Source organism: Sander lucioperca, chromosome 6, assembly GCF_008315115.2.
Source record: "Sander lucioperca isolate FBNREF2018 chromosome 6, SLUC_FBN_1.2, whole genome shotgun sequence".
In the NCBI taxonomy this organism is placed as follows: domain Eukaryota; kingdom Metazoa; phylum Chordata; class Actinopteri; order Perciformes; family Percidae; genus Sander; species Sander lucioperca.
The window spans coordinates 16,261,620-16,286,650 of record NC_050178.1 but is presented as its reverse complement, the minus strand read 5'-3'; the positions used below and the strand labels follow the sequence as shown (position 1 = coordinate 16,286,650).

The window sequence follows — 25,031 nt, the reverse complement described above, 5'->3', positions numbered from 1 at the left end:
GGGACTTTCTTAAGAACATATTTAAGAGAAAACTTTGGAAGATATTGGTGAATGAGGCCCATTGTCTTTAGCTGCTATACATTTTATTTTATCAATTTTCTAAAATATTCCATGTCTCAGGATACAAATGTTCCTCACAGTGGGCCTCATTAAAGAACCACTCGTACTTAACTTGTGGTATTCACCAATTTTCATATTGTATGATATATATACTATAAATATATAAGTATTTTATGAATGATCTGTTCACCATATCCTCATCATAGGAGGATTGCCAATTAAATGAGTTTTCTTTTAAGATTTTATGATTTTTGTATTTTAGCACAGGAACTTCTACAGGTCGAGGCTGTTGGGGAAATTCTCTCACTCCAACAGCTTCATCAGGGTCTTTATACAGGTCTCTGTCCAGTATAATGGACAGTGCTCTATAATTGTCTCGTCTAAAATGTGATAAAATCTCACAAAACTCCTCATGAACATTTGGCGTTCATCAGACTGAAACGAACAAGTTAGGACAAGTTTGTACAGTCAAGAGAGTTTGGTTAATCTGACTTGGAACACTCATACTAACAAGCCTCACAAGAAAAAAGTAGAAGACATTTGATAAACTAATAATAATGTTTATGCATGAGATTATATTTCAGATAGGCTATATGCTATGTAGATTGAGGGGTAAACCTGCTTTTCTCATCAAATTGAAACAAAATCTCATCAAAAAAATCTGATTCAAATAATGCCTCCACTGTACATCTGTTTACAATGTATTCTGTATGTCTCTCTTAACATCTTATTTTTGTCACTGCCAATACTCCTCCCCAACTCAGGCTCTCCACAGAACCCGAGCAGACAGGTGCTAGGTGACACCATCATTTTTCGCTCGGTGCAGATGGGAAGCAGCGCTGTGTACCAGTGCAACGCCTCCAATCAGCACGGCTATCTGCTGGCCAATGCCTTTGTCAGCGTCCTCGGTAAGACACAGGGGAAGGGGGGGGGATTTTAACAGAGCAGTAACTAACAGTGGCTGGAAGTGTTTTTCTCTATGTCTAAGCTCTTGCCTCAGTCTTCATCAGCAGGTAAAGCCCTGACATCTCTGTGAAAATATAAATACATATACAGTACACTTTTTTTTGACAGAAGCTACACATCCTGGACCTGGACAGATTATACTAATAATATATGATCTTATTTATTACTCTTGATAAGAAAGCAAACATGCTTATCCTAAAGTATCTTCCTTTTATGTGAATAAACTGCTAGTCAACTGTAATCAGTTTAAATTTTACGTTTAAAGTTTTCAATAGATTACAAATGTGAAAAAGCCTATTGGGGTGGAATTTTTGCTAAAACATTGAAACCACATCACATCACTACATAAATGTAAAATACTCTTGTAAATGATGCAGTGGTAAAGTTGACATCCACTGTCCCTCTCTTTGTAGACATGCCTCCAAGGATGCTGGGCCCTAAAAACCAGCTGATTAAAGTCATCGAGAACAACCGCACCTTTCTGGAATGTCCTTTCTTTGGTTCCCCCCTCCCGGATTTACGTTGGTGAGCTCTTTTGAGTTTTTTGAATTTTTTGTTTTGTTTACTTAAAGCTTTAGTGCGTAACTTTTTGATATTAATGAACGTTCGTTACATTCAAGCCATTGCCAAATGAGTTGTTACAAAGTTAATTAAGCATATCAGCTTCACAATACACTCTCTTTATCTCTTAGTATGGCAATGTTCAGAAGATTGCGTCGTCCGCCATCCTCCTTGGCTACTAGCAACTGTGTGATGGCGGGGTGGGGGTGGTGCGCGATTACGGAAGGCTTGTGCCAGTGGTGTTGTCATTGCTCAGAATTCCTCAAGGGGGCGACAGAAACTAAGCACTATAGCTTTAAATGCATTAAAATCATCCTCTTAAAACCCACATCCATATGTTCTTGGGCTAGCCACTTAATTCTTACACCTATACTTTATTATTGAATTTCTAGTTCATATTTTTTGGTGTTTTCTTTGTCTAGGTTTAAGAACGGACAGGGCAGTGGGCTGGATGGCGGTCATTACCGTGTTTACATCAACGGCACCCTAGAGATCAAACGGGCCCGAGCAGAGGACGAGGGCACCTACACCTGTGTGGCCAACAGCATCCTGGGCTCGGCCGAGAACCAGGTCCGCCTGGAGGTCAAAGGTCAGACATTGCACTGCTGCACTCAGACTTATACGGTGCATGCTGTTCAGACTCTGCATCCAAACTTGCAGGGAACCTGAAAACTAAAGTATATAATCTTGCAACTACAAAATGAGAGGTTGCTGTTACATCATTGTGCAACCATGTAACAAGACATCATGTGCAACAATCCAACCAACAGGGGTTTATGACTTCTTACATGGATTCCCATTCAATGTCAGAATAGTGTGTGAAAGATGAAATATGTGAACTATGAAATTATTTCCTTTCCCTGTGCCAAACACCCTGCACTGTTGGATATTCCAATTTCTTGTGCCTTTAATTAAATTGCCTCATCTTCTGTAACAGTTACATTTGTATTCAAAATGCACACACCGCAACAATATTCCCAGTCCAGCATTCAGGCTAGAACTGAACAGAGAACATTTCAAACAGGTGAACTAATCTGCCAAGGCAGTGAGATAACTTTTCATTTTTCATTCCATTTTGTTGAGTCAAATAGCAAGTAGAGATACTTCTGTTCAAAAAGCACCTCTAAGTTAAATGTGTTTTAAAAGAATCTGCAGCCAAGATTACGTTCACTTTTTCCAATCCAGGAAGTGAGCAGTTCTTATCTTGCACAGACAGGAAGTGGGCTGTTCTTATCCTGTCTTTGTATGGAGGAGTTGGATGGATGGTTGGACGTACAAAGCACATAACTTTAACACCGATGCTATTACAATCACTTCAAAACTGATTCGCTAATGCAAAAGAGTTGTGTATGGACGTCATTTTTAGGAGATTGCGCTGAAAGTGAAATGATCTCCCCCGGGCAGATTTTGTTCACTTACTTCAACAGAAAAAGACTGATTTTAGGAGCTGTGGTGGTACAACAGATGTTTATGTGCCCTTGAAGTCATATGGAAGTATATTGGTGTGAGTTTTTTGGCAAAGAGAGTGTTCCATACGACCCTACAACATCACACACCTTTCACTGATTTTCCTGGATGCATTTGAATGTGCAAGTTCATAGTATGTGCGTGTGTGTGTTCATCTTCAACCTCACTCCAACTCAGAGCCGACTCGCATAGTCCGAGCCCCGGAGCACCAGTCAGTCATCAGGGGCTCCAAGGCTCACTTTGACTGTAAGGTGAAGTCTGATCCCAGTCTGCCCATCACTGTGGCCTGGACCAAGGACGACAAGCCCCTCTACCTGGGATGGAGGTAACAGCACCTACACTGACCCTAAAACATCTCAGATGCTTCTATCCTGCATCTGTAAAGTCAAAACACCAATTAGCACGTCCGTGTTTTGACAGAGAAAAAATAAACCAATCCAAGCAAAGTTGTCATTTTAACAACAGTAATTTGTTAGTAATTCTGGGTAGAATATATATATATATATATATATATATATATATATATATATATATATATATATATATTGCAGTGAGTTCTCTTTCTTCTGTGAGTGTGGGGGAAGGTAGGGGGGTCTTGTGTGTGGTTTATCGAATGCATTTGAACGCATTTGGATGAGATAATGTATGCTTATGTTTTATGCATGTTTACTGTATGTTGATTATGTGCAATGTGTCGCCATTTTTGTTCTCTCGACTGCCTCTCGAAGACAAATTTCTCCTATAGGAGACAATAAAGGCTTATCTTATTGTATCTCTTATATTTGGCAGGGTAAATATGGGGCAAATATGTTGCCAAAAAAAACAAATAATGAGCAGATAAGGAATTGATGTTTAAAGCAATAGTGTAATCAGTCAACTCTAAAGTTATGGCACACAACAGGAACATATCTTGTCTTAGAGCGGAAATAGAGCTGAAACGGATCAGACAATAACAAATCACACTTTAGAATTGAATGACTGCTTAATTTTATAGAGATGTCAGCTCCAAAAGAGATACAATATAAATTTGAAAGACTGATGTATAACAACCAATCCTCTCTCTGTTTGACTCCCAGACTGAAGAAAGACGAGGAGTCGCTAACCATCCCCAATGTGAATGAGGGCGATGAGGGAACGTACACCTGCACTGTTAAATCGGAGATAGACCAGGACTCAGCCTCAGCCCGCCTCACTGTGTTAGGTACACTCACATACAGAACCGTGCTGGAGCAAACTACACATTTAGATTGAATATACAGGAGGAGTTGGATGAAGAATTTCTCTGAACACAAATGTCACAGTATCTTATTTTAACAAGATTTTTTTGTTTTTTTAAACATTACATTGTTTCCCATTCTTACACACACACACACACACACACACACACACACACACACACACACACACACACACACACACACACACACACACACACACACACAGTACATGCACACACACACACACACACACACACACACACACAATGCAGAATGCTCATATTTTTGTTGTTGGTGTTTTATATTTTCTTCTTCTTTAGATATTTACTGTAAATGTCTTCAGTCTCTTAACACTGTGCTATTTTTCAGCTCTTTGTCATCAAATGGAAATCATGCATGTTTTATTGTACAGTTAACTGTAATACTGACCTAGCTTAGCTTTACTGTAGCTCTACTTACTCCCACTGATTCAACAGTTTGCATGCAGCGTATGGAGATACTATAGTGCTGTGTAGGAAGTGCTGAAGCTATACTGTAGACTCAGTTTTAACATATTGTGACCATTGTTTTGGCATTTGAGACTTTTTTATTAATGACCTTGCAGGGGTAAGCCACTGTTATTTGTTAAGAATACAAATGTAGCCGTCATTCAACAGATGTTACCATTTTTAGAAGTATTTCCTCTGCTAAGCACTACATTTAGTTTAGGTCTAGTCTCGCATTGCCAGACCTATCTCCACAGCGCTGTAGAGTAAGGTCTGGCTTCACCACAGATGCATTCTGGGATAGGAGAAAAGAAATGCTCTGGGTTGTTTGCATTTCTTTAAACCAATCACAATCGTCTTGGGTGGCGCTAAGCTACGGTGGCTCTGCAAAATAGTCTCGGGAAAGAACTTGTTTTGGTGGAACATTTGCACCACGCAAAAGAAAACACCATATACAATATTAAATTAAGTTAACTGTTCACACAATACAGTAACGGGAGCTATTTAAATTAGCTGGATACATGGTTAAACCTCATTTGCTCTAACCAGTGTATCTCCGTGTGTACTTTGTCCACAACAATCCCACCAATCGGTCCAAAAAACGTCTCAGTTAGAGAGTAAATGCTGTAAACATAGTCTTTGTATCTTTACAATCATTTCCCTGAAAGAACCAAGCAGGCCTGCCTTTTTGCGCGATCCAAATTTTCTTCAAAACTTGCCATTTTCAGCGTGTAGGTTGCTAGCTCGAAGTTTGAGAACGGCAACACACAGAGAGTGGAAGGATGCCAGGCAATTATCCTGGAAATTTACTTTTGATGATCCAGACTAATTTAGGTCAAGAAACAGTAGTCTATATTGACGACGTTTCATTTCCGGGATTTTTCAGGTGCCGCCGAAAATTCTGCCGGATGTCTCTCATTTCGCCCAGATGTCCTTCTGCTTTCTTTGTGTTCTAATTCTAAACTCTGGTGGATTTATGAGGACTATGGTTAACTGCTCCTCAGATCTCTGCAGGGTAAACCCAGACAGCTAGCTAGACTATCTGTCCAATCGGAGTTTTCTGTTGCACGACTAAAACTACTTTTGAACGTACACGTTCCACCAAAACAAGTTCCTTCTCAAAGCTATTTTGCAGCGGCACTGTGGCTCTGTCCGGCACTTAGTGCCACCAAAGACGATTGTGATTGGTTTAAAGAAATGCCAATAAACCAGAGCACGTTTTTCTCCCATCCCGGAATGCTGTGTGGACTATCCAGACCTTCCTCCGCAGGAAGGTCTGGCAATGCGAGACTAAGAAACAGAGACACACCATTAGAAATGGTTCAAAACTCCACTTTTTGTTTATTCACTTGCTGAGTCTACTTTTATTTTTTTAAATGAAAAAAAGACCTGGGTTACTCTACATCTGTGTCTCACATCTATTCGTCATTGCAAAAGTCTCAAATGTAAATCTGATGATTGCATGATTGTCTCAAACTGGAGCTGAGTGAAGCTAACTCATATTAATTCATTGTAAATAATGACAATGTGTACTAAATGACATGTTAACCATTGTGCTCCCTTGCTGCCGAGTGGCTGTAGACTAACCTGCAAACTCTAACCTTTATACCCACTTCCTGGTCCTTGACCCCGCCCACAGATGAAGCCTCCCTCCACCCCTCAGTGTCTAGTGCCTTGCCTCCAGGTAACACACGGCTCGGGTGGAAATCTTTGCTTTCTTGTCTTTCCTGTCCTTTTTTTTCTTCTTCTTATTGTTTGTTATTATCTGAACTTGTGCCTCTGCTCTATTTTAATATTTATATTAAAACACTGTTATAATGGATATTGTTTTATTATGTGCCAAAGATCATTTTTCTCCATGTGTGTTTGAGAGGAGAGTTTTAAATACAGAATTGATTAATATATGCATGCATCACAATCTATCCTGTCAAGCCATTTAATGTCATGGTAAGTACATGTTTGTCCTGATTGCTCATAATAACCATATTTCCACTCATTCCAAGTTGTTTGTTGATGTTATGAGTCATTGTCAACCCGTTCTCATTTCCAACTCGTCAAATACTGACGCTTGGTCAGTGGCTCTCAGCGTCAAACAACGACCCAAAAATCACCCTTTAATGTCTGTATGGAATGTACCGGACAGAGCAGCAGCTCGACTGCGGCGCTGTACGATGATGTAGTATTAAGAGAGACAACAGTAGAGAGTAGTATGAAAGACCGAAAATCCGCGTAAGGAGGTTGGTTGGGGTGGTGGATGGATCAAACAACACAGGACTTTCACCCAAGAGACCGGGGTTCATGTCACTGAAACGTACATTTTGTAACCCCACCCACGATCTTTTCCTAAACCTAACTGTCCCGTTCTTGTGCAGTGTGTCAGTTAAACGTATGTCCCAACCCAGAGCATCAAAAACTGATGCCAAGAGTCCCAACCAAGCGCATCTAAATATGATGCTAAAGGAGACTTTTTGTGTCAATGACAAACGTCGAAGGCACCTGACCAAGCGCTTTTTGACGCGATGGGAGGCAGACTGTGTTGTAGTAGTAGAGTAGTTTGTCTCATTTTCCCTAATTTCACTGGGCCATCTATTTATAATTTACTAAAAGGGTTAAACTCAACAGTGAACTGGGAGGAGATTTAGAGGTGCTTTTGGATGTTATAACAAAATCAGTGGTTTATCTTCAATTAAGATTGATTGAGAGAGTACGAGAACAGATGACAATGTACCCTATGAGTAGTGTTTTGCAGCATGCCTATGGTGGTGTGTATGTGTGTGTCTGCATGTGTTCTTCCCTGTGTAAGGTCCGGTTATTCCCTTTTTCTCTGCAGACCGTCCAGACCCTCCCATTGATCTGGATCTGTCAGAAGCTGCAGCCCGCAGCGTTCGCCTCACCTGGATCCCCGGAAATGATCACAGGAGCCCAATCACGCGTCAGTATACACACACTCCTCATTTACATCCACTCGCACTGTTCATGGACATCCTGGAAGGGAGTTTATTACATTATCATATTTCTCTTAATTTGTCTTCACAAGCATAGCCTGAGCCTGATTTGTGTACTTGCAAGCGTTGCAGCTTTTATCTCGCAGTGTCCTGAAATTGATTGTGTGAGTAAAGGAGAGCTAAAAGGTGACGTGGTAGAGTTTGTCTCAGGTCACCAAGCTCAGGAAAGAAATGATAATGGGGGATGCTGAAATAGAAATACTCATTAATGCAGAAATAATAGGCCACATTTATAATCCATCTGAGAAACATGGGGCCTGTTACTTAAAACATTATAATTATAATCTGTATTTATATGAAGGCTTGTAAAATTAATGTAACAGGCTCATTAAACTTAAAGGATATGAAATGACATAATATGAGAATATGTGAACAACAGCGGGAGATCCAAGAAAATGTTTCAGGACCAGCACCAGATACTCCCTAGACTTCCACTGCGCCAACAATAAGTGCTCTGCCTAGAGCTGTAACAATAAAAAATTCAGCTGTACAATTAATTGTCTCAGAAATAATTGCGATTAACACTATAATTGTCTCTTTCGGTCAAATTTTAAAAGATTTATTTATGTATTACTTTTTGAAACAAATTAAAGTTTTAAATGAATTCCAGAATACATCTTTTGGTTATCGATCACTGTCATGTGACCCAGATAAGGTAAAAACACAAATACACAGCCTATAAAGTACACATAGCCTCTCTACTATCATAAAACATTTTTTCTAACTGTGTCATTTTTGTTGCTGTGAATGTGTATAGGGTCAAGTGCCAACAACTAACAATTGAAATAATAATAAAATAATCACTTATATAATTACAATTTGTCTAAACAAAATCAACAATTACCAGTCAACAGCCATACCCTTTGGGACCTTAGCTAATTTTAGCCATTAATTGCGGTTAAACAAAGAAACCGTGATTATTTAAGAAAAATTTGACAATTATGTAATAATTGTTACAGGCCTAGCTCTGCCTTCTCTCTGCAGAATACCTGGTCCAGTTCGAGGAGGATCGCTATGAGCCTGGCAGGTGGCAGGACCTGTCCACTTACCTCGGAGACCTCAACTCTGTCATCCTGCAGCTCGCCCCCTTCGTCAACTACCAGTTCAGGGTCATCGCCATCAACTCAGTGGGCCCGGGTCAGCCCAGCCGCCCCTCACCCCGGTACAAGACCAGCGGAGCGGGTGAGGAGCTCCACACACACCACAATCACAATCATAGTGTTATGTGTGTTTGAAGACACCAACAATTTCCCACGAGCAAGCATTTGGTGCGACAGTGGCGAGGTAAAACGTCCTTTTAGGCAGAAACCTCGGGTGGCGAGGAAAAACTTCCTTTTTACAGGCAGAAACCTTAGACAGACACAGGCTCTTAGTGGGCGGCCATCTGCCGCTGCCGGTTGGGACACAGAGACTGATACAGATATACAGATATAGAGAAATATGATTCATCATGTACTTTACATGAACATAATGATTTCATTGACTGAGGACTTCAGGTCCCGATGCCCTACCTACATTTTGTAAAAACAATTTAAAGTGTCCTGACAACTCCACAAAACTGTAGATGTGAAATAAAAAGCCAATTACTGTGCTCTAATCTTGCAGCCTCGCTAGAAAATGAATGAATTACTCTAAATATGTATGTTATGTATTATACTATACAATGCTCATACTATACTTTATCATACTTTATATCCCAAACTATATAACACTGTAATTTATGACACTATATCATGTTATTCTAATATGTTTATTACATGTATATATTAATACAGACAGTACAATTACTTAATCATATTATATACTATTCTGGTGTATGCTGTTATAGTTTATGGTATCATATTACTTACTGACTTTGCTGCTAACCAGTCACTTTGCTTGCGACGATATTGGCTAATGCTTAGTTTAATTGCCTATCTATAGTTTTTACATTATATTTTATATATTTTTACCTTTCTCTAATTATCTGTGCTCATTTCTTTACTTGTGCTGTTGCAGCACCTGGGGATCAATACAAGCATATCTTATCTTATCTTAAACAGTAAAAAAAACTAAATAGGAATAAAGAAGAAATGCTAAACCCTATGAATGTGTCCCATGGGCTGGATGTGTAGTTTTTAAGCACCTTGCTCAAAGGTAAAAGTACTACAGAGATAAAGCCTACTGGCCAGTCAGCTTTAGGTTTCTGAGACATGGGGTTTGTTGGAGTTGATTTTCCTCAACCTAAGTGAATTTTGTTATGTTAAAACAAGCCCCAGATGCCATTCCCAGAGGTCTACGAGGATGGGGATCCAAGAAAGACAATATGGAGATCACCTGGGAGGTAAGACATGTACAAGGTGGGCGATTACAACTTGGAAGACTCCTGCTGAATTCAGTGCCTGTTATGCCATTTATTGTAAATAATGGCAACGAATGCATGTAGTCTTTATCATGGTCATGGATTGGACTGTGACAATAAAATCAAGTAGCCTGAAGAAATATTTTTTTATATTTTGTAAGTGAGAAGAACAGGTGTTATCCCTTGGCTCATTGGGTGTTTAGTACATTTTATGTGCTTTTTTGAAAAAGCAAAACACAACATTAAGAAAACAAACTGTCAGTCAGTGTGCATTTATTTTGTTTTCTCCAGCCTCTGCTTGATCTGGAGAGAAATGGCCCAAACCTGCACTACAACGTGTGGTGGAGACGGAAGGATTTGGGAGAGGAGTGGAGTAATGTGACCACGGTGGGGTCCAAACATGTTGTCCACAACACAGAAACCTATGTGCCTTATGAGATTAAGATCCAGGCCAGGAATGAGTTTGGACAAGGACCTGAGTCTAATGTGGTCATTGGATACTCTGGAGAGGACAGTAAGTAGATACACGCTGGATATCAGTTTGTGAAAAGCCAAAACTAACATACATTTTTGGACTAAAGCTGGTAGATATGTTGTGTGGCTGACACAATGTCATCAATGAATCTTTGCACTTTGATTTAAAAGCCATTAGTGCAATTGACTGCAAAGCAACAAGAGCACCAGTGAGGGAATCTGTTCTTAGTATTCCTGCATAAACAGAAGTGAACCTTTTACACATACTGTGTTCCTTTCCGTGTGTTTAGAGCCCACCGACGCTCCCTCTGACCTGCGGGTGTCAAAGGTTGACAGCACCAAGGCATATATACACTGGAAGCCCGTGGACCTGAGCTCTGTCTCTGGAGAGTTCAAGGAGTACAGAGTGAGGCTGGCTGTATTTTGTTATGATAATGAACCTAAAAATAGACCCTTTTTCTTAGTTTCTAACAATTTCTCTGGTTTATTCTCACCCTCCTTGATTGAACTTCGGCTCAAATAACGCCTTTCCTTCCCCTTCTACCTCCCAGTTGTACTACTGGCGCGAGTCCAGTCTGGTTCCGACTCTGGTAGTCAGTAAGGAGAAGAAGACCAAGGGTTTCTACAGCATCATGGCCGAGCCGTCTGGCATCCTGGGCGACCTGGTGCCCTACTCTAAATACAAGATGTTCATGGTTGTGGCCAACAACCTCTATGAGGGCCCCCGCAGCAACACAGTGGAAATCAGCACCAAGGAGGGAGGTGAGGAGTTGGCCCCTGCAGCTAAAAAAAACATTACACTAAGAGAGGCTGACATGACATCTCATGTAGTTTCACAAAAGTGTTCTCACAGACACACTTTTTAATATGCAGAACCATGACAGCACACAAATATGTCTAAATGGGCATTTTGACTCCAGTTTGCGGGTGTACTGCTTGCTGCCATCTTTGTCATGTCGTTACTGAAGCCAGGGAATCTAAAAGGCTGGGAGCCTGTCAATCAAGCAAACACTATTTAACACTTATTTTAAATGAAACTACAGGACACACTTTAAATGGGGCAAGTCTTTCTACAGCTAACAGAGAATAAGAGAGAGCAGTTTATACACAACACAAGATGCATTCCTATTCCATATTCCAACAGGACAAATTACATCAAGGTATTAATGAGACAAATGGTAACAGGGACAAATGAACTCTTCAATCTCTTCGTCTTACACCTCGGTACCATGTACCTGCAGCCAGATGGCAGCAGCCTGTATTCACAAGACAAGGGGTGACTAGGGTTACATTTGCTTTTGAGATCATAATGTTTTGTAGAAAAAAAGCATTAACCGAACATGTTGAGAGATATTTTGGCACTACTGGATGTCTATGGAGCTAGAGTAGCTTGGGCAGCGTTAGTTTCTTATCGCCTCTGTCTCCTGACCCGTCTCTTGTTTCCTCTCTTCATGCTGTGTGTGTGTGTGTCTGTGTCTGTGTTTGTAGTGCCAGATGCTCCGAAGTTCTTCCGGATTAACCGGAGAAGTTTTGACACAATCCACCTAGAATGGGACAAACCTCTGGAGCCCAACGGCATTCTGATTGGATACCAGCTTAAGTACCAAACAGGTGAGCTGCTCTGATTCTTCAAATGTCAAGTATTCACACATATGTACAAATGTTCCATCCTTCAGACTTCTAACCTTTGATTTGCTACAGTATATAACAATATAACCTTTATAAGCACGGCTGTCAAATCTCTCGCATTGACCGTGAGACTCACACAATCACACTTTTACGCAAAACACCATTTGGATTTTGATGCACGTGTATTTGTGCTGTTATGGTACCGGTACTTGGAAATGACCACCATATACAATTTAAAGTTGTTTCACTAAACATTACTCAAAGGGAAAGTCAGCTCAAATTATATTGTAACACATTGAAAATGTCTTCATTTTTCAACTTTAATAAATAAATGTTTTCCTCCAGAGGTATGTGGAGCTTATTTAATGGAGTCATGTTCAGAATGACCCCGATTGTGCGTGCCCATGTCAAATTCAAACATTTTACTGTACAGTTTTTTAAACATTAAAGGTGAAGTCAGCTCAAATTACATAAAAAACATTCATAATTTTCTCATATTTGAACTGTCATTAAAATAATTCCTTAAAAGGTTTGCTGTAATTTTCAAAGGAGTCCTCGTCAGAATAACAATGACCTTGTCAAATCTGAAGTCATTTTACTATCATACTACAAACGAAACTAAAAGTTGGCAGCCCTGGTATAAGAGTATTTGCTCTGTTTTATAGTTTTTATTTGTGTACATTTTATTTTGGCCGCGCAGCTTTACAACAAAGACACAATAGGGCAGCAAAGTGAATGGACTCACAATCAGAGAGGCTCGAACCAAACCAGTTTAACCCTGTTATCTGTACCTCTTATTTAGAAGTGACAATGAAGGTGAATGTATTAAAAATGTACGTTGCAATCAGCCACTGCATTGTGAAAGTATTGCACATACTGTATGCTCACAACTGCAGTATATAAAGTAGGTCAAAGGAGAACCCGGAAGTAATTGGTAATAATAACGTTTGGGTAATAAATGGATGTTGTCGGTCAAAAGAAATAAGTGTGAGGAGGAAGCTCATCAGATGATTTGGGAATAATTATGATAGCAAGCCAACCCATCAGTCCTTTTCTGTCATTCTTCTGTGTTCGCAGTCAATGGCTCCAGGGTGGGTCATCCCAAGTTGGAGACTTTCTCTCCTAATGTGACAGAGTTCACCCTGCGCCTGCCGGACCGATCTACCCGCTACAAGTTCTATCTGTCAGCGCTCACCCAGGTGGGAGCAGGGGAGGTCTTTGCTGAGGAGTCCCCACACTTCGCCAATGAAGGTGAGTGTTTACATATTTGACAATTGGTTTGCCAGATTCAGTGCATTCCAAAAAACGTTATTCTTGTCAAGAGTGAAAATGCATCTGGAACACTAAAACTCACCAAGGTTTACAATGCAGCCAGTTCACCAGCGTGACAGAAAACACTTGAGCAGACTCAATCACATTGTAAATTATTGCCCAACATTTTTTCTTATTGTATACGTTTAGCTATTGGTTTTAAATGATAAGAATAAGGCAATAATCTTTACTTTTCTTATTGTTAACCAATCCTATGAAAATACCCAAACTAATAATGAATTAATACTTTATTGTGATCCTGATCTAATTCCTCTGTCATTAAAAACACACATCTGTTTCAGTAACATATCCGTAAAGCTACAGTGTCCAGGGGACTCATTTATAAAACTGTGCTTAGAATCCTTACTAAAAGTGTACGTACGCCCAAAAGCCCAAATTGGCGTACGCCAAAAAAAATTCAGATTTATAAAACCGTGCGTACGCACATCTGTAAGCAATATTCACTTTATAAATCACAGATTACCCACAAGTGTGCGTACGTGAATCAGCTTCTTATCCCGACCTGTACATGTCCATCTTAGTCAATGTAAAGCACCTCATGAATGCTGATCAGTATGTTAATGACCCTGGCAGTTGTTCTTTCGTTATGCCGAATCGTGACGACTGGCGGGGAAAAAGCAAAAAACTTCTCAGACGCTCGAGAATTTCTGCAAATTGAATTATAGGCTACCTATATTAATAATACCATCCAAAACGGCAGGCATTACGGCACTCGGGGACAGCTTCGATTTACCAGACCTATATGATAAGATTTAACAGAACTAAATATTATATCCAAACAAGCCTTAGTGATGAAGTTGAAGATTATATATAATATTTATAAAAAAACACTTAGCTGTCTGCCATTTGGAAACAGCTGGTTGCCCCCAGAGTGGCGAGGACCTGTATTTGGACCGGGATGGCACGGTTCCGGCACGTTGCCCTCTCTACTGGACCCAATTCAGTACATAGATCCAAGAGCGCATCATGGTCCCTGAAGTCTCTTTTGTAGACACCTTGCCAAAATCACAGCATCGACTAGTGGTATCCCCCACCCCGAGATACAATTTGAAGATGAAAGTCTAATAGGCAAACACACGTTTCTTCATGCAGGTTTTGTCACGAACAGTATTAAAGTTCGGACCGATAACGAGGACATTGAGTGTAACGATTGCGCGAGAGCTTAACAGCTGTATTTCCAGACTTTGACAATTGATGATATATGAACAGTATTAAAGACAGATATTTAGTTATTTACACTGTGTTCTGCAGTTATCTAATGCTAGGGTATTTGATGCTATCCTGTATTCCATGCGTCGAGCCATCTTCTCCTCCTGCGCTCCGTAGCGGACTCTGTGACAGTGAGACAGCGCCGATTAAATATTAAGAACGAATTTTGATTTAAGATTTGAGTTGGATTTTACAAGGTGTTTATGGAACAATTATCACTCAGTACAAGTGCAAATAACACTGCTGGATTTAATCTTCATGTTAACGTGGATGATATGGAGTAAAAAAATGTGCGTGAGACATCTATAGTTGAAAATATTACGAGTAATCGTTATTCTCACATTTACTTTCTGCAGTCTGACTTCAGTTCACCACCTCACCATCTGCATCGCCAATTCCCATTGTCTCCAAAATGTGCGTACGCATGGATCAGAGTTTGCGTGGAGGCTGCACATTCTGCCGTCAAGTTTGTTTTTTTATAAATCACAACCTTTGCGTGGGAAGTGGCGTACGCACATTTTCAGCCCCGTTTTGTGCATACGGCACATAAATGAGACCCCAGCTGTTTTAGAAAACTACTGCACCTTTTGTAAAAATGAAACTATATATTTGTGAGCAGTTTTTAAAGCCACAGACAGGGTAGGGAAGTCGGAAAGTTGGAAAGAGCTGAGAGACAGTAAAAATAATATAGGTTTTTAGAGGTTTAACAGGATCATTTATGACCCAGTTTATCTTTAGAGTTACTGGAAATGTCCCTGACACACAGTGTGTGTGTAGTATTGTTTCCCAATATGGCACTGGCCCCTAAACCTTCACTATGCTGCAGTGTGTCTTTTACTATGTAATTACACCTGCAGCCTTTTTCTCTGCGTGTGTGTGTGTGTGTGTGTGTGTGTGTGTGTGTGTGTATGTGTGTGCATGCGTGTTCGAGAGAGAGACAGAGACACAGAAAGTGAGTGAGGTTGTAGCCCCTTAGTAAACACAGGTCTCTTTGTTAGTGTATCAAATGGAGAAATAACTGGTCTTTCTCTAAGGGATGACATTATCCAACACCACCAACATTGTATGACACACACACACGCATGCACGCACGCACGCACGCAAGCACGCACACACGCACGCACACACACACACACACACACACACACACACACACACACACACACACACACACACACATACACACACACACATAGACACACAGCTGGATCAGAGGATGATCAGAATCCGCCAGTGACTTTCTAGCCACTCATGTTATCAACTTTTGTATACATTCAAGCTACAGCAATATGGTGATATTTGACAGTCATGAATAAAAGTACATAGGCCATTTTCCTATACATATGTGTTTTAGATTTTTGTTTCCACTCCAATACAGTGGTGGCGAATAGAATTTTGTTTGTGCTGCTCACACAACCAAAACTTAATTCACAGTGTGAAAAATTCACAGATGTCACTGTGAGCAATTTTCATCAGGACTTTTTCTTCAGCAGAAAGTTCCAATGAAAAGTTTGACAGAGGCAGATAATTGTAAACCTGAACACATTGCATGGTATGCCATAAGAAATACATGACAATATCTGTTGAAGCGACCTTCCAGCTGCTGTCGTGCTTGTTGTCCCTCTCTGTCTTTCTCACAGCTCTCCCTCTCTCCTGTCTCCACTTGTCTTTTTGTTGGCAGAAAACTTTACTGACTCTACAGGTCTAGGTAATGGGGAATGAGAAGCGCAAGCGTGCCTGTCACCTTTTTCCCCACGCCCATCCTCCATATCTATCTCTCTATCTGTTCATCTTAACACAAAGCAGCAGTGCAGTCCACCTTCATTGTATTATTCACTGAAGTACAGTTCTACCACCCTCTGCAGCTCACTCTGGTAGGCAACAGAGGGAGTTGCTAAATTAGTTTTAACCCCTTTGGGGAAAACATAGATTTGCCTCATGTTCTTGTATTTTACATAATCAGTAAATTATCGTTACAAAAACATACAGTATGTACAATGCTCGTGTGTGGTACCCCACAGGAAGCTATCCATGGCTATTCAACATATTCAAGCAGGTTAGCAGAGCCTAGGCTATAACATTGGCTTTTTCAGTGCCCATTTTTTTAATGTTGACAATAATAGTTTGAAGGCACAATCCATAATCCAAGTTCTGCTATGACTATATCATCATCATGATCCATGATGACATAGTTATGATTAAATTGTAAAATATATTACAAAACAAATTCCCTCAGTTACTATGGAGATTATAACGTAGTTATTTCTGTAACTGATTATGTAATTGATGTTGTTTGGAATTGATATTAGTTTAAACTAGTTTAAACTCATCTTAAAATGTCAAAAATAATAATAATGTACCCAACCCACGAGGAATGTTTTTCTTAGTCTGTCTAAGCAACTGTCAAACCTACTAAGTGAAAACAGGCCATGCTGTGTTTCTGCTATTGGACTGAACTGCTGTCTACACTGTCTTTTCTTTCTTTTCTCATCTCTCCATCTTTCCTCTGTGTGTTAAGCTGCTGCGTGCTGTCAGGGATTGAAGAAGTCCACTCAACATGCTCAGGTCAACACTGGCTTTGGAAACAGTTTAGTTTCTTCTGTGATTCACACATTTAGTGTGTGAAATATATAGAACCAATTTGGCACCATATTCTCGATTGTCTTAATGATCAGAACAAACACCCTGATAGCTGCTGTACAATCCTCCTTCAAGCCATTTGTATTTATGTTGACCTTTAACCTCTGATTTTTGAACCAATCCCTGATGGCACACCATTACAATGCAATCTCACAGCATCACTGCCTCTTCCTGTCTGCCATGAGACGCAAGTAATCCTTGTGTAGCAACGAATGGGTTTTGATCCGTTTTTCAGTCATTGCCATTGGATACAATGTGATGATGATGCTGCTGTTTTGGGAGTGTGTGTGGGATGGGAGGAGATGCATGTCCTTGCATCAAGATGGGGAAAACATTTTGATGAATGGTGCGACTGGATGAGTGTGCTCAGGATGACAAACGAACAAAACTCCATCAGCAGTTGGCTTGCGCACTCACTCACTGGCTTGATCATCTTGCTTCTGAGCTTTTTCAAAAGTCATGCCACTCTGCCAGCTTTATCCATTGCTTCTGTTCACCTGGTCAGTTGTACATACATGATGATTACAGGTAAGGTAACTTGAAGCTTTGAGCTGAACTGGCCCACCTCACTGGGCTGTAATGGCTCGTGAACACGCTGATGTTTCCATCATCCCGTCTTTCTCTTGCACGGTGGTTTGAGGGGCATGCTTGGCATCCAGCCTGGTGATACAAGCATGCTGGCTGGGGTTTGGAGTTGTTGTGTGATGGAAATGTTTTGGGGTGGGGGTATTAGTATTGGGACCCTTTACTGGCTGGCGATGATCTCAACTTCAAGGTACAGTAGGAGTGAACAACATTTTAAGGGGAAAAGAATGTGCTGGTTCCCAACCTGAGCAGGGCCGGACCCCCACAAGAGGGCACCATAGTGTCACAAAAGTAAAAAAAAACAAACAGATAAGACCAGGCCTGGGTGTATTTCTTTAAGTTAAATCAGGTACTATCTAATCAAACAATGAGTGAACAATACTAAGAAGCTGAGTTTAATGCCAGCTTTGAGTACCTCATCACTGTTCCATACACTGTATTACTGACACATGTTGGTTCGTCCTCAAAATGTATTGGGGTCTGATACCCAGCCCTAGAGCACAACTGCTGCCACAACTGCTCTGACATTTATAGCAGGACCTCCAAATAGCCTACATCTGCATGACATAAATACTCTGAAACAGATAAACAGCTTAGCTCACGGGTGATGGCTTAGCATCAAGAAAAAGAGAAAAAAATGAGTAACAGACAGTAACAAGGACTGTCATCAGAGTCTATACTGTAATGACAGACACTGGATGAAATGTGACATAACATGTGACGTGTTGTATTTTTCCCATCAGTGATGTGAGTGTGTGAAAGAGGTGTCTGTACAGGCAGGGTTCAAGATTAGCACCATCTGTTAAAATCCAATGGGATTGGTAGATTTGCTTCACTCACCAGCCAAAAAAACAATGGTAATCTATTGAGTGGCTGGTAAAATTTTAATATTCCCTAGCCATTTGGCTGGTGGACAACAAAGTTAATTTTAAACCCTGTGTACAGGGGTGAATGGGGGTCTGTAAATAGGTCCTTAATGGAGGACTGAGGAAATTATTTTACATTTCCATAAAGTTGGGGAGACTTGTGAAAGACAGATTGGGATAGCAGAGGTTGAGATATACTGTAATGCTATATCCTGCATATCCCATAATGCAACATACGTGTGACCCACGTATTTCAAACTCCTTGGCCCCAGTTTGTAACACAGGCATTGGTATACATTTGAAGTCTTCATGTCCAAGTTGAGGTAACCCCAAATGACATCATTATCACCGAGGTAAACCCTGATGACATCATCAGGGGTTATCCATTCAATTTAAGTACATTTTCTGTGGCTCCTCCAGAGCTCTTACTCTCTCTGTCTAACTATTTTCACAGGCTGAGTTGTACTTCCCACAATGAGTAAACTGACCTCTATTTACTGTAATTGAACCAGATTCAGAAAACTTCATTGTGCGTCAAGACAGAAAATCGTCTTAGACGTGGCCTCAAAATACAGTGCAAAAACAACCATAAAAACATACACACAAGACGCTTACCGAGTAGCGCCCCACACTCTGGAAAACTGGAATATTACATGTTGGTGTTGTGTCTCGGCACAAGGATTCACTATAATAATTACCCAGAATCACCCAGTGGTTTAAATGATTACTTGATGAAATAAAAATAAGGTTACCAGTTTGGGGTTCTCACAACCTAGCCCTTATTAAATACAGAATTTGCATCCCCTTCAAAGAAACCCAGTGTGAGAGGCATGTTGTAATATCAGCATCAGTCCTCTTGGTGGCAGTGGAATCTAAGTCTTGCAGGAACAACGATGAAGTGTGTGTGGAAATGAAGGCTTATAATGACTCAGTGAGCCATGTGCTCTGTGCAGTGATGCGTGCTGCTCGTGAGCTTTCAGCTCGGGGCTTCATTGACTCTCCTGTGTGTGTCACTGTGTGTCTACCTGTGTGATGCTCTGCTGCCATGTCTTTAACCCTCTGCTCTCTCCCACCCACTCCCTTGTAGTCGAGCTTACAGACGCCTCCCTGGCTTCAGCTTTCTCTCCTACTCCTCTTGCTCCTCTTCCTCCTACTACCATCGCTCCTACAACCATTAGTACCTCAACTTCTACGACTTCTACTACTACTACTGCTACTCCTTCTACCACCACCACTACAACTGAGGCAACCACTATCGGCACACCTCCTCAGCTGGTCACCATCAGGCAAAGTGATCAGAATGATTTGGGTACATGCTGTTGTCCCATTGTGGGTTTTACTGTCTTTCTAGTGTTATCATAAATGGCACTCATGGCCTTCTCCCACCTGACAAAACAGGAAACCACATCAGGGCTGCATTCCAATAAGCTGTGCTGTACCTACTGTACACAAAGTGGGGAATTACTTCAGAATATTGGGATGTAGCTGGCAACTATCCTCCTGGTCAGGAAGTGAGAATCCAAACTTTTTTTTAATTCATTGGATGTTGATAACTGTAAAGTTCTTGGAGAGGGTACTCTTCAACACGTTAGAGTGATGAGGGTTGTGATATTGGTCAGGCCCGCCGTCAGGAAGTGGTCAATGGGTACAGATGACCCCGGCCCAAGGCCATTCAAAGGTACTGGTATGGGGCTGGAGTGGTTTGGATGAGTGAAAATTGTATCCCCCTGTACATAATTCCTGACGGCAGGCCTGATATTGGCAGTGTTCAGTTTTTAGGGTTAATTAGTCGACTCTTAATCAGAAGTAAGCATTGTAACTAGGTGTTTTATGAATTGAAAACTCCTCAGTTTACTTCTGGTTTTGAGCAGACCATGATCTGGATCGATCCCGATCAAAACGATCATTATTGTAGGAAGACTTCCTTAGTGCTAGAACCATGCATAGGTCTAAATGGAGCCCTGTGTATGGTTGTTAACTGCAATCTCTGCCCCCTGCCCCTGGCCTTTAACCCTTTACCCCTGACTGTAGGGGCCAGTGGGCGGGAGATCTGGAATCTGACGGTGGAGCCTAACAGTAACTACGCTAACGTCAGCTGGAGACACAACTTCCAGGCCGGCAGCAGCGAGTTTGTGCTAGAGCTCACACTGGACAGTAAGACACCAGACCAAGGAGGTATTGAAACCAAAAGCCAGATCTGAACTTGATTATTAAAGACTAAAACAGCAAGAGTAGTGAGATGATAGTAAATAAAAAAAGCAGGAGCATACAGGGCAATATTTCAGGGATCAGGCAAAACAGAACTAAAATTTATGGAATAATTGGGACACTACCTGAGCAGCTCTCATTTTAAAGCCACACTATCAATATATTTTATATAAACAATGAGTCAAACGTATAATGTTTTCTGGTGGTAGTGATGAACCCACAGAGAGTCAACACCAATTCTGCAGTTCCCATTAACCACAGAGCGTTTTAGCATCTGACACCTTAGGTATTCAGGCCCTCAAATCTACTGTTTGGTTTAGTCTCCCCGCTTCGGCAATGCTGTTTCCAGGGCTTGTTAATAGGCAGGTATTTGTCACACACAATAACGATATCAAATTTATAAGGCAACAGTTTGTCAAATGTGCAAGATTTTTAGGTTGTTGTAGATTTCTGCCCCCAAGTGGCAAAAAAACAACCTTAATAAAACAACTTTAAAAGAGCTGATATTGTATAATTTCACATTTAGCGACTTTAAAAAATCCAATGTTTAACAAAGATTTGAACCTTAGCTTACCAATGGTGCTCAATGCTGGAATTGGATAAATTACTGGTTGTGAAAGACACTTTGATCTACAACAGCACTCGGTCCCACCCTGTAAATACTGTTCCATTCATCTTTAGTCACAGAATTTTACCGCTAGATTGAAATGTAGTTTTCTGGCCAAACTATATTTCCCCTGCATCTCTGAATGTAATGCAATCCTGTTAGCAGTAGAATTTGACCATGATTACAAGCTCCCCGAAAAGAAAAAAACTAAAGAATGATTCAGTGGCCTTCTAATTAAATAATTGATGCCTTATTTTTTGTATAGACTTCAATTACACTTCAATGGCATGTTTTTATGACCCCAAAATTTCTTGCTCAAGGGTTTTGCTGGAATGTGTCCTTGTCGTACTGATTTCCAAAACAACTTTAATGGAGAGCTCTTTTAGGAAACCTAAAAGGATGAGGCTAGAGCATAAAGGCCAAACGGCATGAAAGAAGTGCAAGGAAACATCAGGACAAAAAAGAGGGATCTTGTTTTTGGTGAAAACTTTTGAAAAAAAAAACCTGTGCCATCACAGTTTAAAAAACGGAAGATATATCTCTCTTACTGGAGATAACCTTTAGCAGCAGCTGCTCCATTGGCCTGTTTATTTTTAAATCACCCTTTTTATTGAGGGATGTGATATTTGCAGTCTGCTGTCTGAATTTGTTAAAAAGCAGAAGGTAAACCATACCACAGTCTGTGTTTCTGTGTTTCTTTCTCTCTTGTACTCCTCTCTCTCTCTGGTCTTTATATGTTGGAAAATGTTGATTATCATCATGTCACTACTAACTTCCTGTGCAGTGCACTATCATGATGGTTTCTACTCATCACGCTGCCTGGCTTTGAATGGCTCTTGTTGAACCAGCACTGTGAATGGGCTGTGCGGCTTGCTTTGTCTGAAATGCTGTTTAAATGTGTCACTTTTTTTGGTCATCCACGCTTCCATGATCACTTGCTTTTGCTTTGGATTGGGTGTTAAGCACTCTTGAAGTCTGCTTTCATAAAACCCATCCAATTTCATTTTCTGGAGTCCCAGTGCTGGTTGTGATTGGATAGCCCAGTGCTTATAGGCTCTCTGTTATGTCTTTACCAATTCAACAGTCTGGGATCTTTGATCAAATATGGAAAGAAGGGAGGATGTATTTTTCATGTACTTGGGCAGTGGCTTTAATTCTTAATGATGTCTGAATGGGAATAGAAAGAGAAAGGGAGAGAGGGAGAGGGAGAGGGGGATGATGAGAGTGATCTAATGGTCCCCCGCTACACCCACCCCCACCCATCCCCTGCTCTCCAAGGTCAGATGTGAAAGCTTTGACTCGAAGTGAAGAGTGGCAGGGAGTCCCAGACACTGCCCCACCTCCCTTCATCATCCCCCTTCTGTCTTCCTGACTGTGAAGTGCTATCATATGTTTATGTATACACAGCTACATATTTATATTCCAACCTTGATATTTTTCAAATAACTTGCTTAATGCAGTGAAAGTGAGAACTGCTTGCATTTAATCCCAAGTGTAACCAAAGTTGTTTGATTGAACCAGACTTGACTATGAGGCAGTCTTTTCACATGATGAACACATAAAATTGGCATGGCCGCTTTGTAGTACTGTCGTATACATCATTTAATTATTTTTGTATCCATAATGCATGATTTGCATTCCAAAAGGTACAGTATGCTAATAATATAATTCAGGATATTTTATAAAAATGATCACATAGTGGCCCCAGCCTTCATTTACCTCAACTCCAGAGGTATTTGAAACGGGTTAGATATCAACGACATTTCACATATTTCTAATTTCCCATTTTATAAATATATTTTAACATATTTTGGTAGACGCCTCCCTGTTTTCTGATCTGCTCTGTTTTAATTTGCTGTTAATGCAAACTGAACACTTCCTCCACAGTTACCTGTTATCTTAATACATTCAGGATAAAGTACATTTCACATCCCATGTCTGCCGTTTATTTTTTATCAAGCTAACATAAATGAAACTCAACGTTTGCTGCACCTATATTTCACATTGAAATCCTTCCAGCAGCTCAAATGGCATAATCCCTCCTTTTTTCATTCTAGATCTGTAGACAGTGTTGAGTTTTACTGACAGTAGCTTAACAACAATCACAAGAGTGGCTAAGGACAGGCGAGTGGATGAAAACAGCATTTATGCTGAAAAGAGAAAGTGAGAGCAGCAGAGTGGCGAGTGTAATACTAACGGAATTAGTGCTGTGGAAATGTACATTATTCTCAATGTTTTTTACCCTGCCCTTAGTTGAGAATTGACCCTGTTCTCCTTGTACACAAATACCGAAAAATGCATTCGATCATCAGGCTTGGTGAGGCAATAGCATTCTTGAAACATGAAGTAGTGCTGCGGAACATAAGGAGGTGGACTGTCACATTAGTTACCTCCCAGTTTACAGATCAAGATATTTGCTGATTTTATGTTTTAGCTAAATGTTGTTTCTTTGTTGAACCGTCACCAAACCACAGCTGAACTGTAATCAGGTTATTTTACAAGTTATGGATGTTAAATGAATTCAAATTTTGACACATCAGCCTACACATACAGTGGAAATTAAGCCATATTAATCATTTTCACCAATCGCATTTCTGCGCTTTTCTCAAAATATTGTGAAAATGTGTCAAAAGGGTCAGGTATGCACATTTGTGTTGGGCACATAAGCTACAGCAAATACTGCAGAGTGTAAGTCATTCTAAACATCTATAGACAGTGCTGTATAGCAATAGCCTGATCTGCAGCAGCAATGTAGCAACAGAGGGGATTCATCAAATGAAGGTCTGAAGAAATATGTAATTTTCACGAGTCTCAATAAAAATACATTTGAATCCTTTTTGCATTAAACTAAAAAACATAAAGATCACCATATTGTACTTGTAATACTAAACATCAGCCTTAGCCTCACTAAATTTACCAAGTCTGTAAAAAGGACTGGCATGTCTTCTCCTGTGACGCATTCAACGTTTTGTTTGGCTGGTTTTAGGACGGTGTTAATAGCATGGCTTTGGAATGACTTCTGTTGGATGACGTCAACCTTGTGCAAAAGTTGATAGCATGGTGCATGATGTCACCACCTGGTGCTGCCCTCTCCTCTCACTGCAACCTCCGAGTCATGCTCATAGCTCGGCCGTGTCATGACCGACGCATCTTTCCGCAATAAAGATGCAGGTTGTTGTCGTCGCTGTTTTTTGTTTTGACCTCATGGAGATAAGTGTGGGCCTGTGAATAATTGAGACAAACAATGCTTTGCCGCCTTCAACCTTGCCTTCTTCTGTATTGGTCAATTTCAATTCTACCCGGTCGAAATGTGATGCTAATTCATGGGACAGTTAAGTTGCGTGAGTCTTTGATGTCCACAGTGTAGTGGTTTTCCTGT

General features: G+C 40.6%; 1 protein-coding gene across 1 annotated transcript in view; it reads left to right on the top strand.

Annotated features, from left to right (window-relative positions):
* Positions 1-25,031, top strand: part of nfasca (neurofascin homolog (chicken) a) — a 172,360-nt gene that overhangs the window by 127,627 nt on the left and 19,702 nt on the right. Inside the window, exons 14-30 of the mRNA XM_031277295.2 lie at positions 825-968; positions 1,440-1,551; positions 2,010-2,176; positions 3,232-3,379; positions 4,131-4,255; positions 6,396-6,440; positions 7,587-7,688; positions 8,746-8,943; positions 10,014-10,084; positions 10,394-10,616; positions 10,867-10,982; positions 11,128-11,338; positions 12,065-12,187; positions 13,283-13,456; positions 16,428-16,454; positions 19,925-20,146; positions 20,869-21,012. Of these exons, the coding sequence (XP_031133155.1) occupies positions 825-968; positions 1,440-1,551; positions 2,010-2,176; positions 3,232-3,379; positions 4,131-4,255; positions 6,396-6,440; positions 7,587-7,688; positions 8,746-8,943; positions 10,014-10,084; positions 10,394-10,616; positions 10,867-10,982; positions 11,128-11,338; positions 12,065-12,187; positions 13,283-13,456; positions 16,428-16,454; positions 19,925-20,146; positions 20,869-21,012 (2,352 nt within the window). The remainder of the gene's footprint in view (positions 1-824; positions 969-1,439; positions 1,552-2,009; positions 2,177-3,231; positions 3,380-4,130; positions 4,256-6,395; positions 6,441-7,586; positions 7,689-8,745; positions 8,944-10,013; positions 10,085-10,393; positions 10,617-10,866; positions 10,983-11,127; positions 11,339-12,064; positions 12,188-13,282; positions 13,457-16,427; positions 16,455-19,924; positions 20,147-20,868; positions 21,013-25,031) is intronic.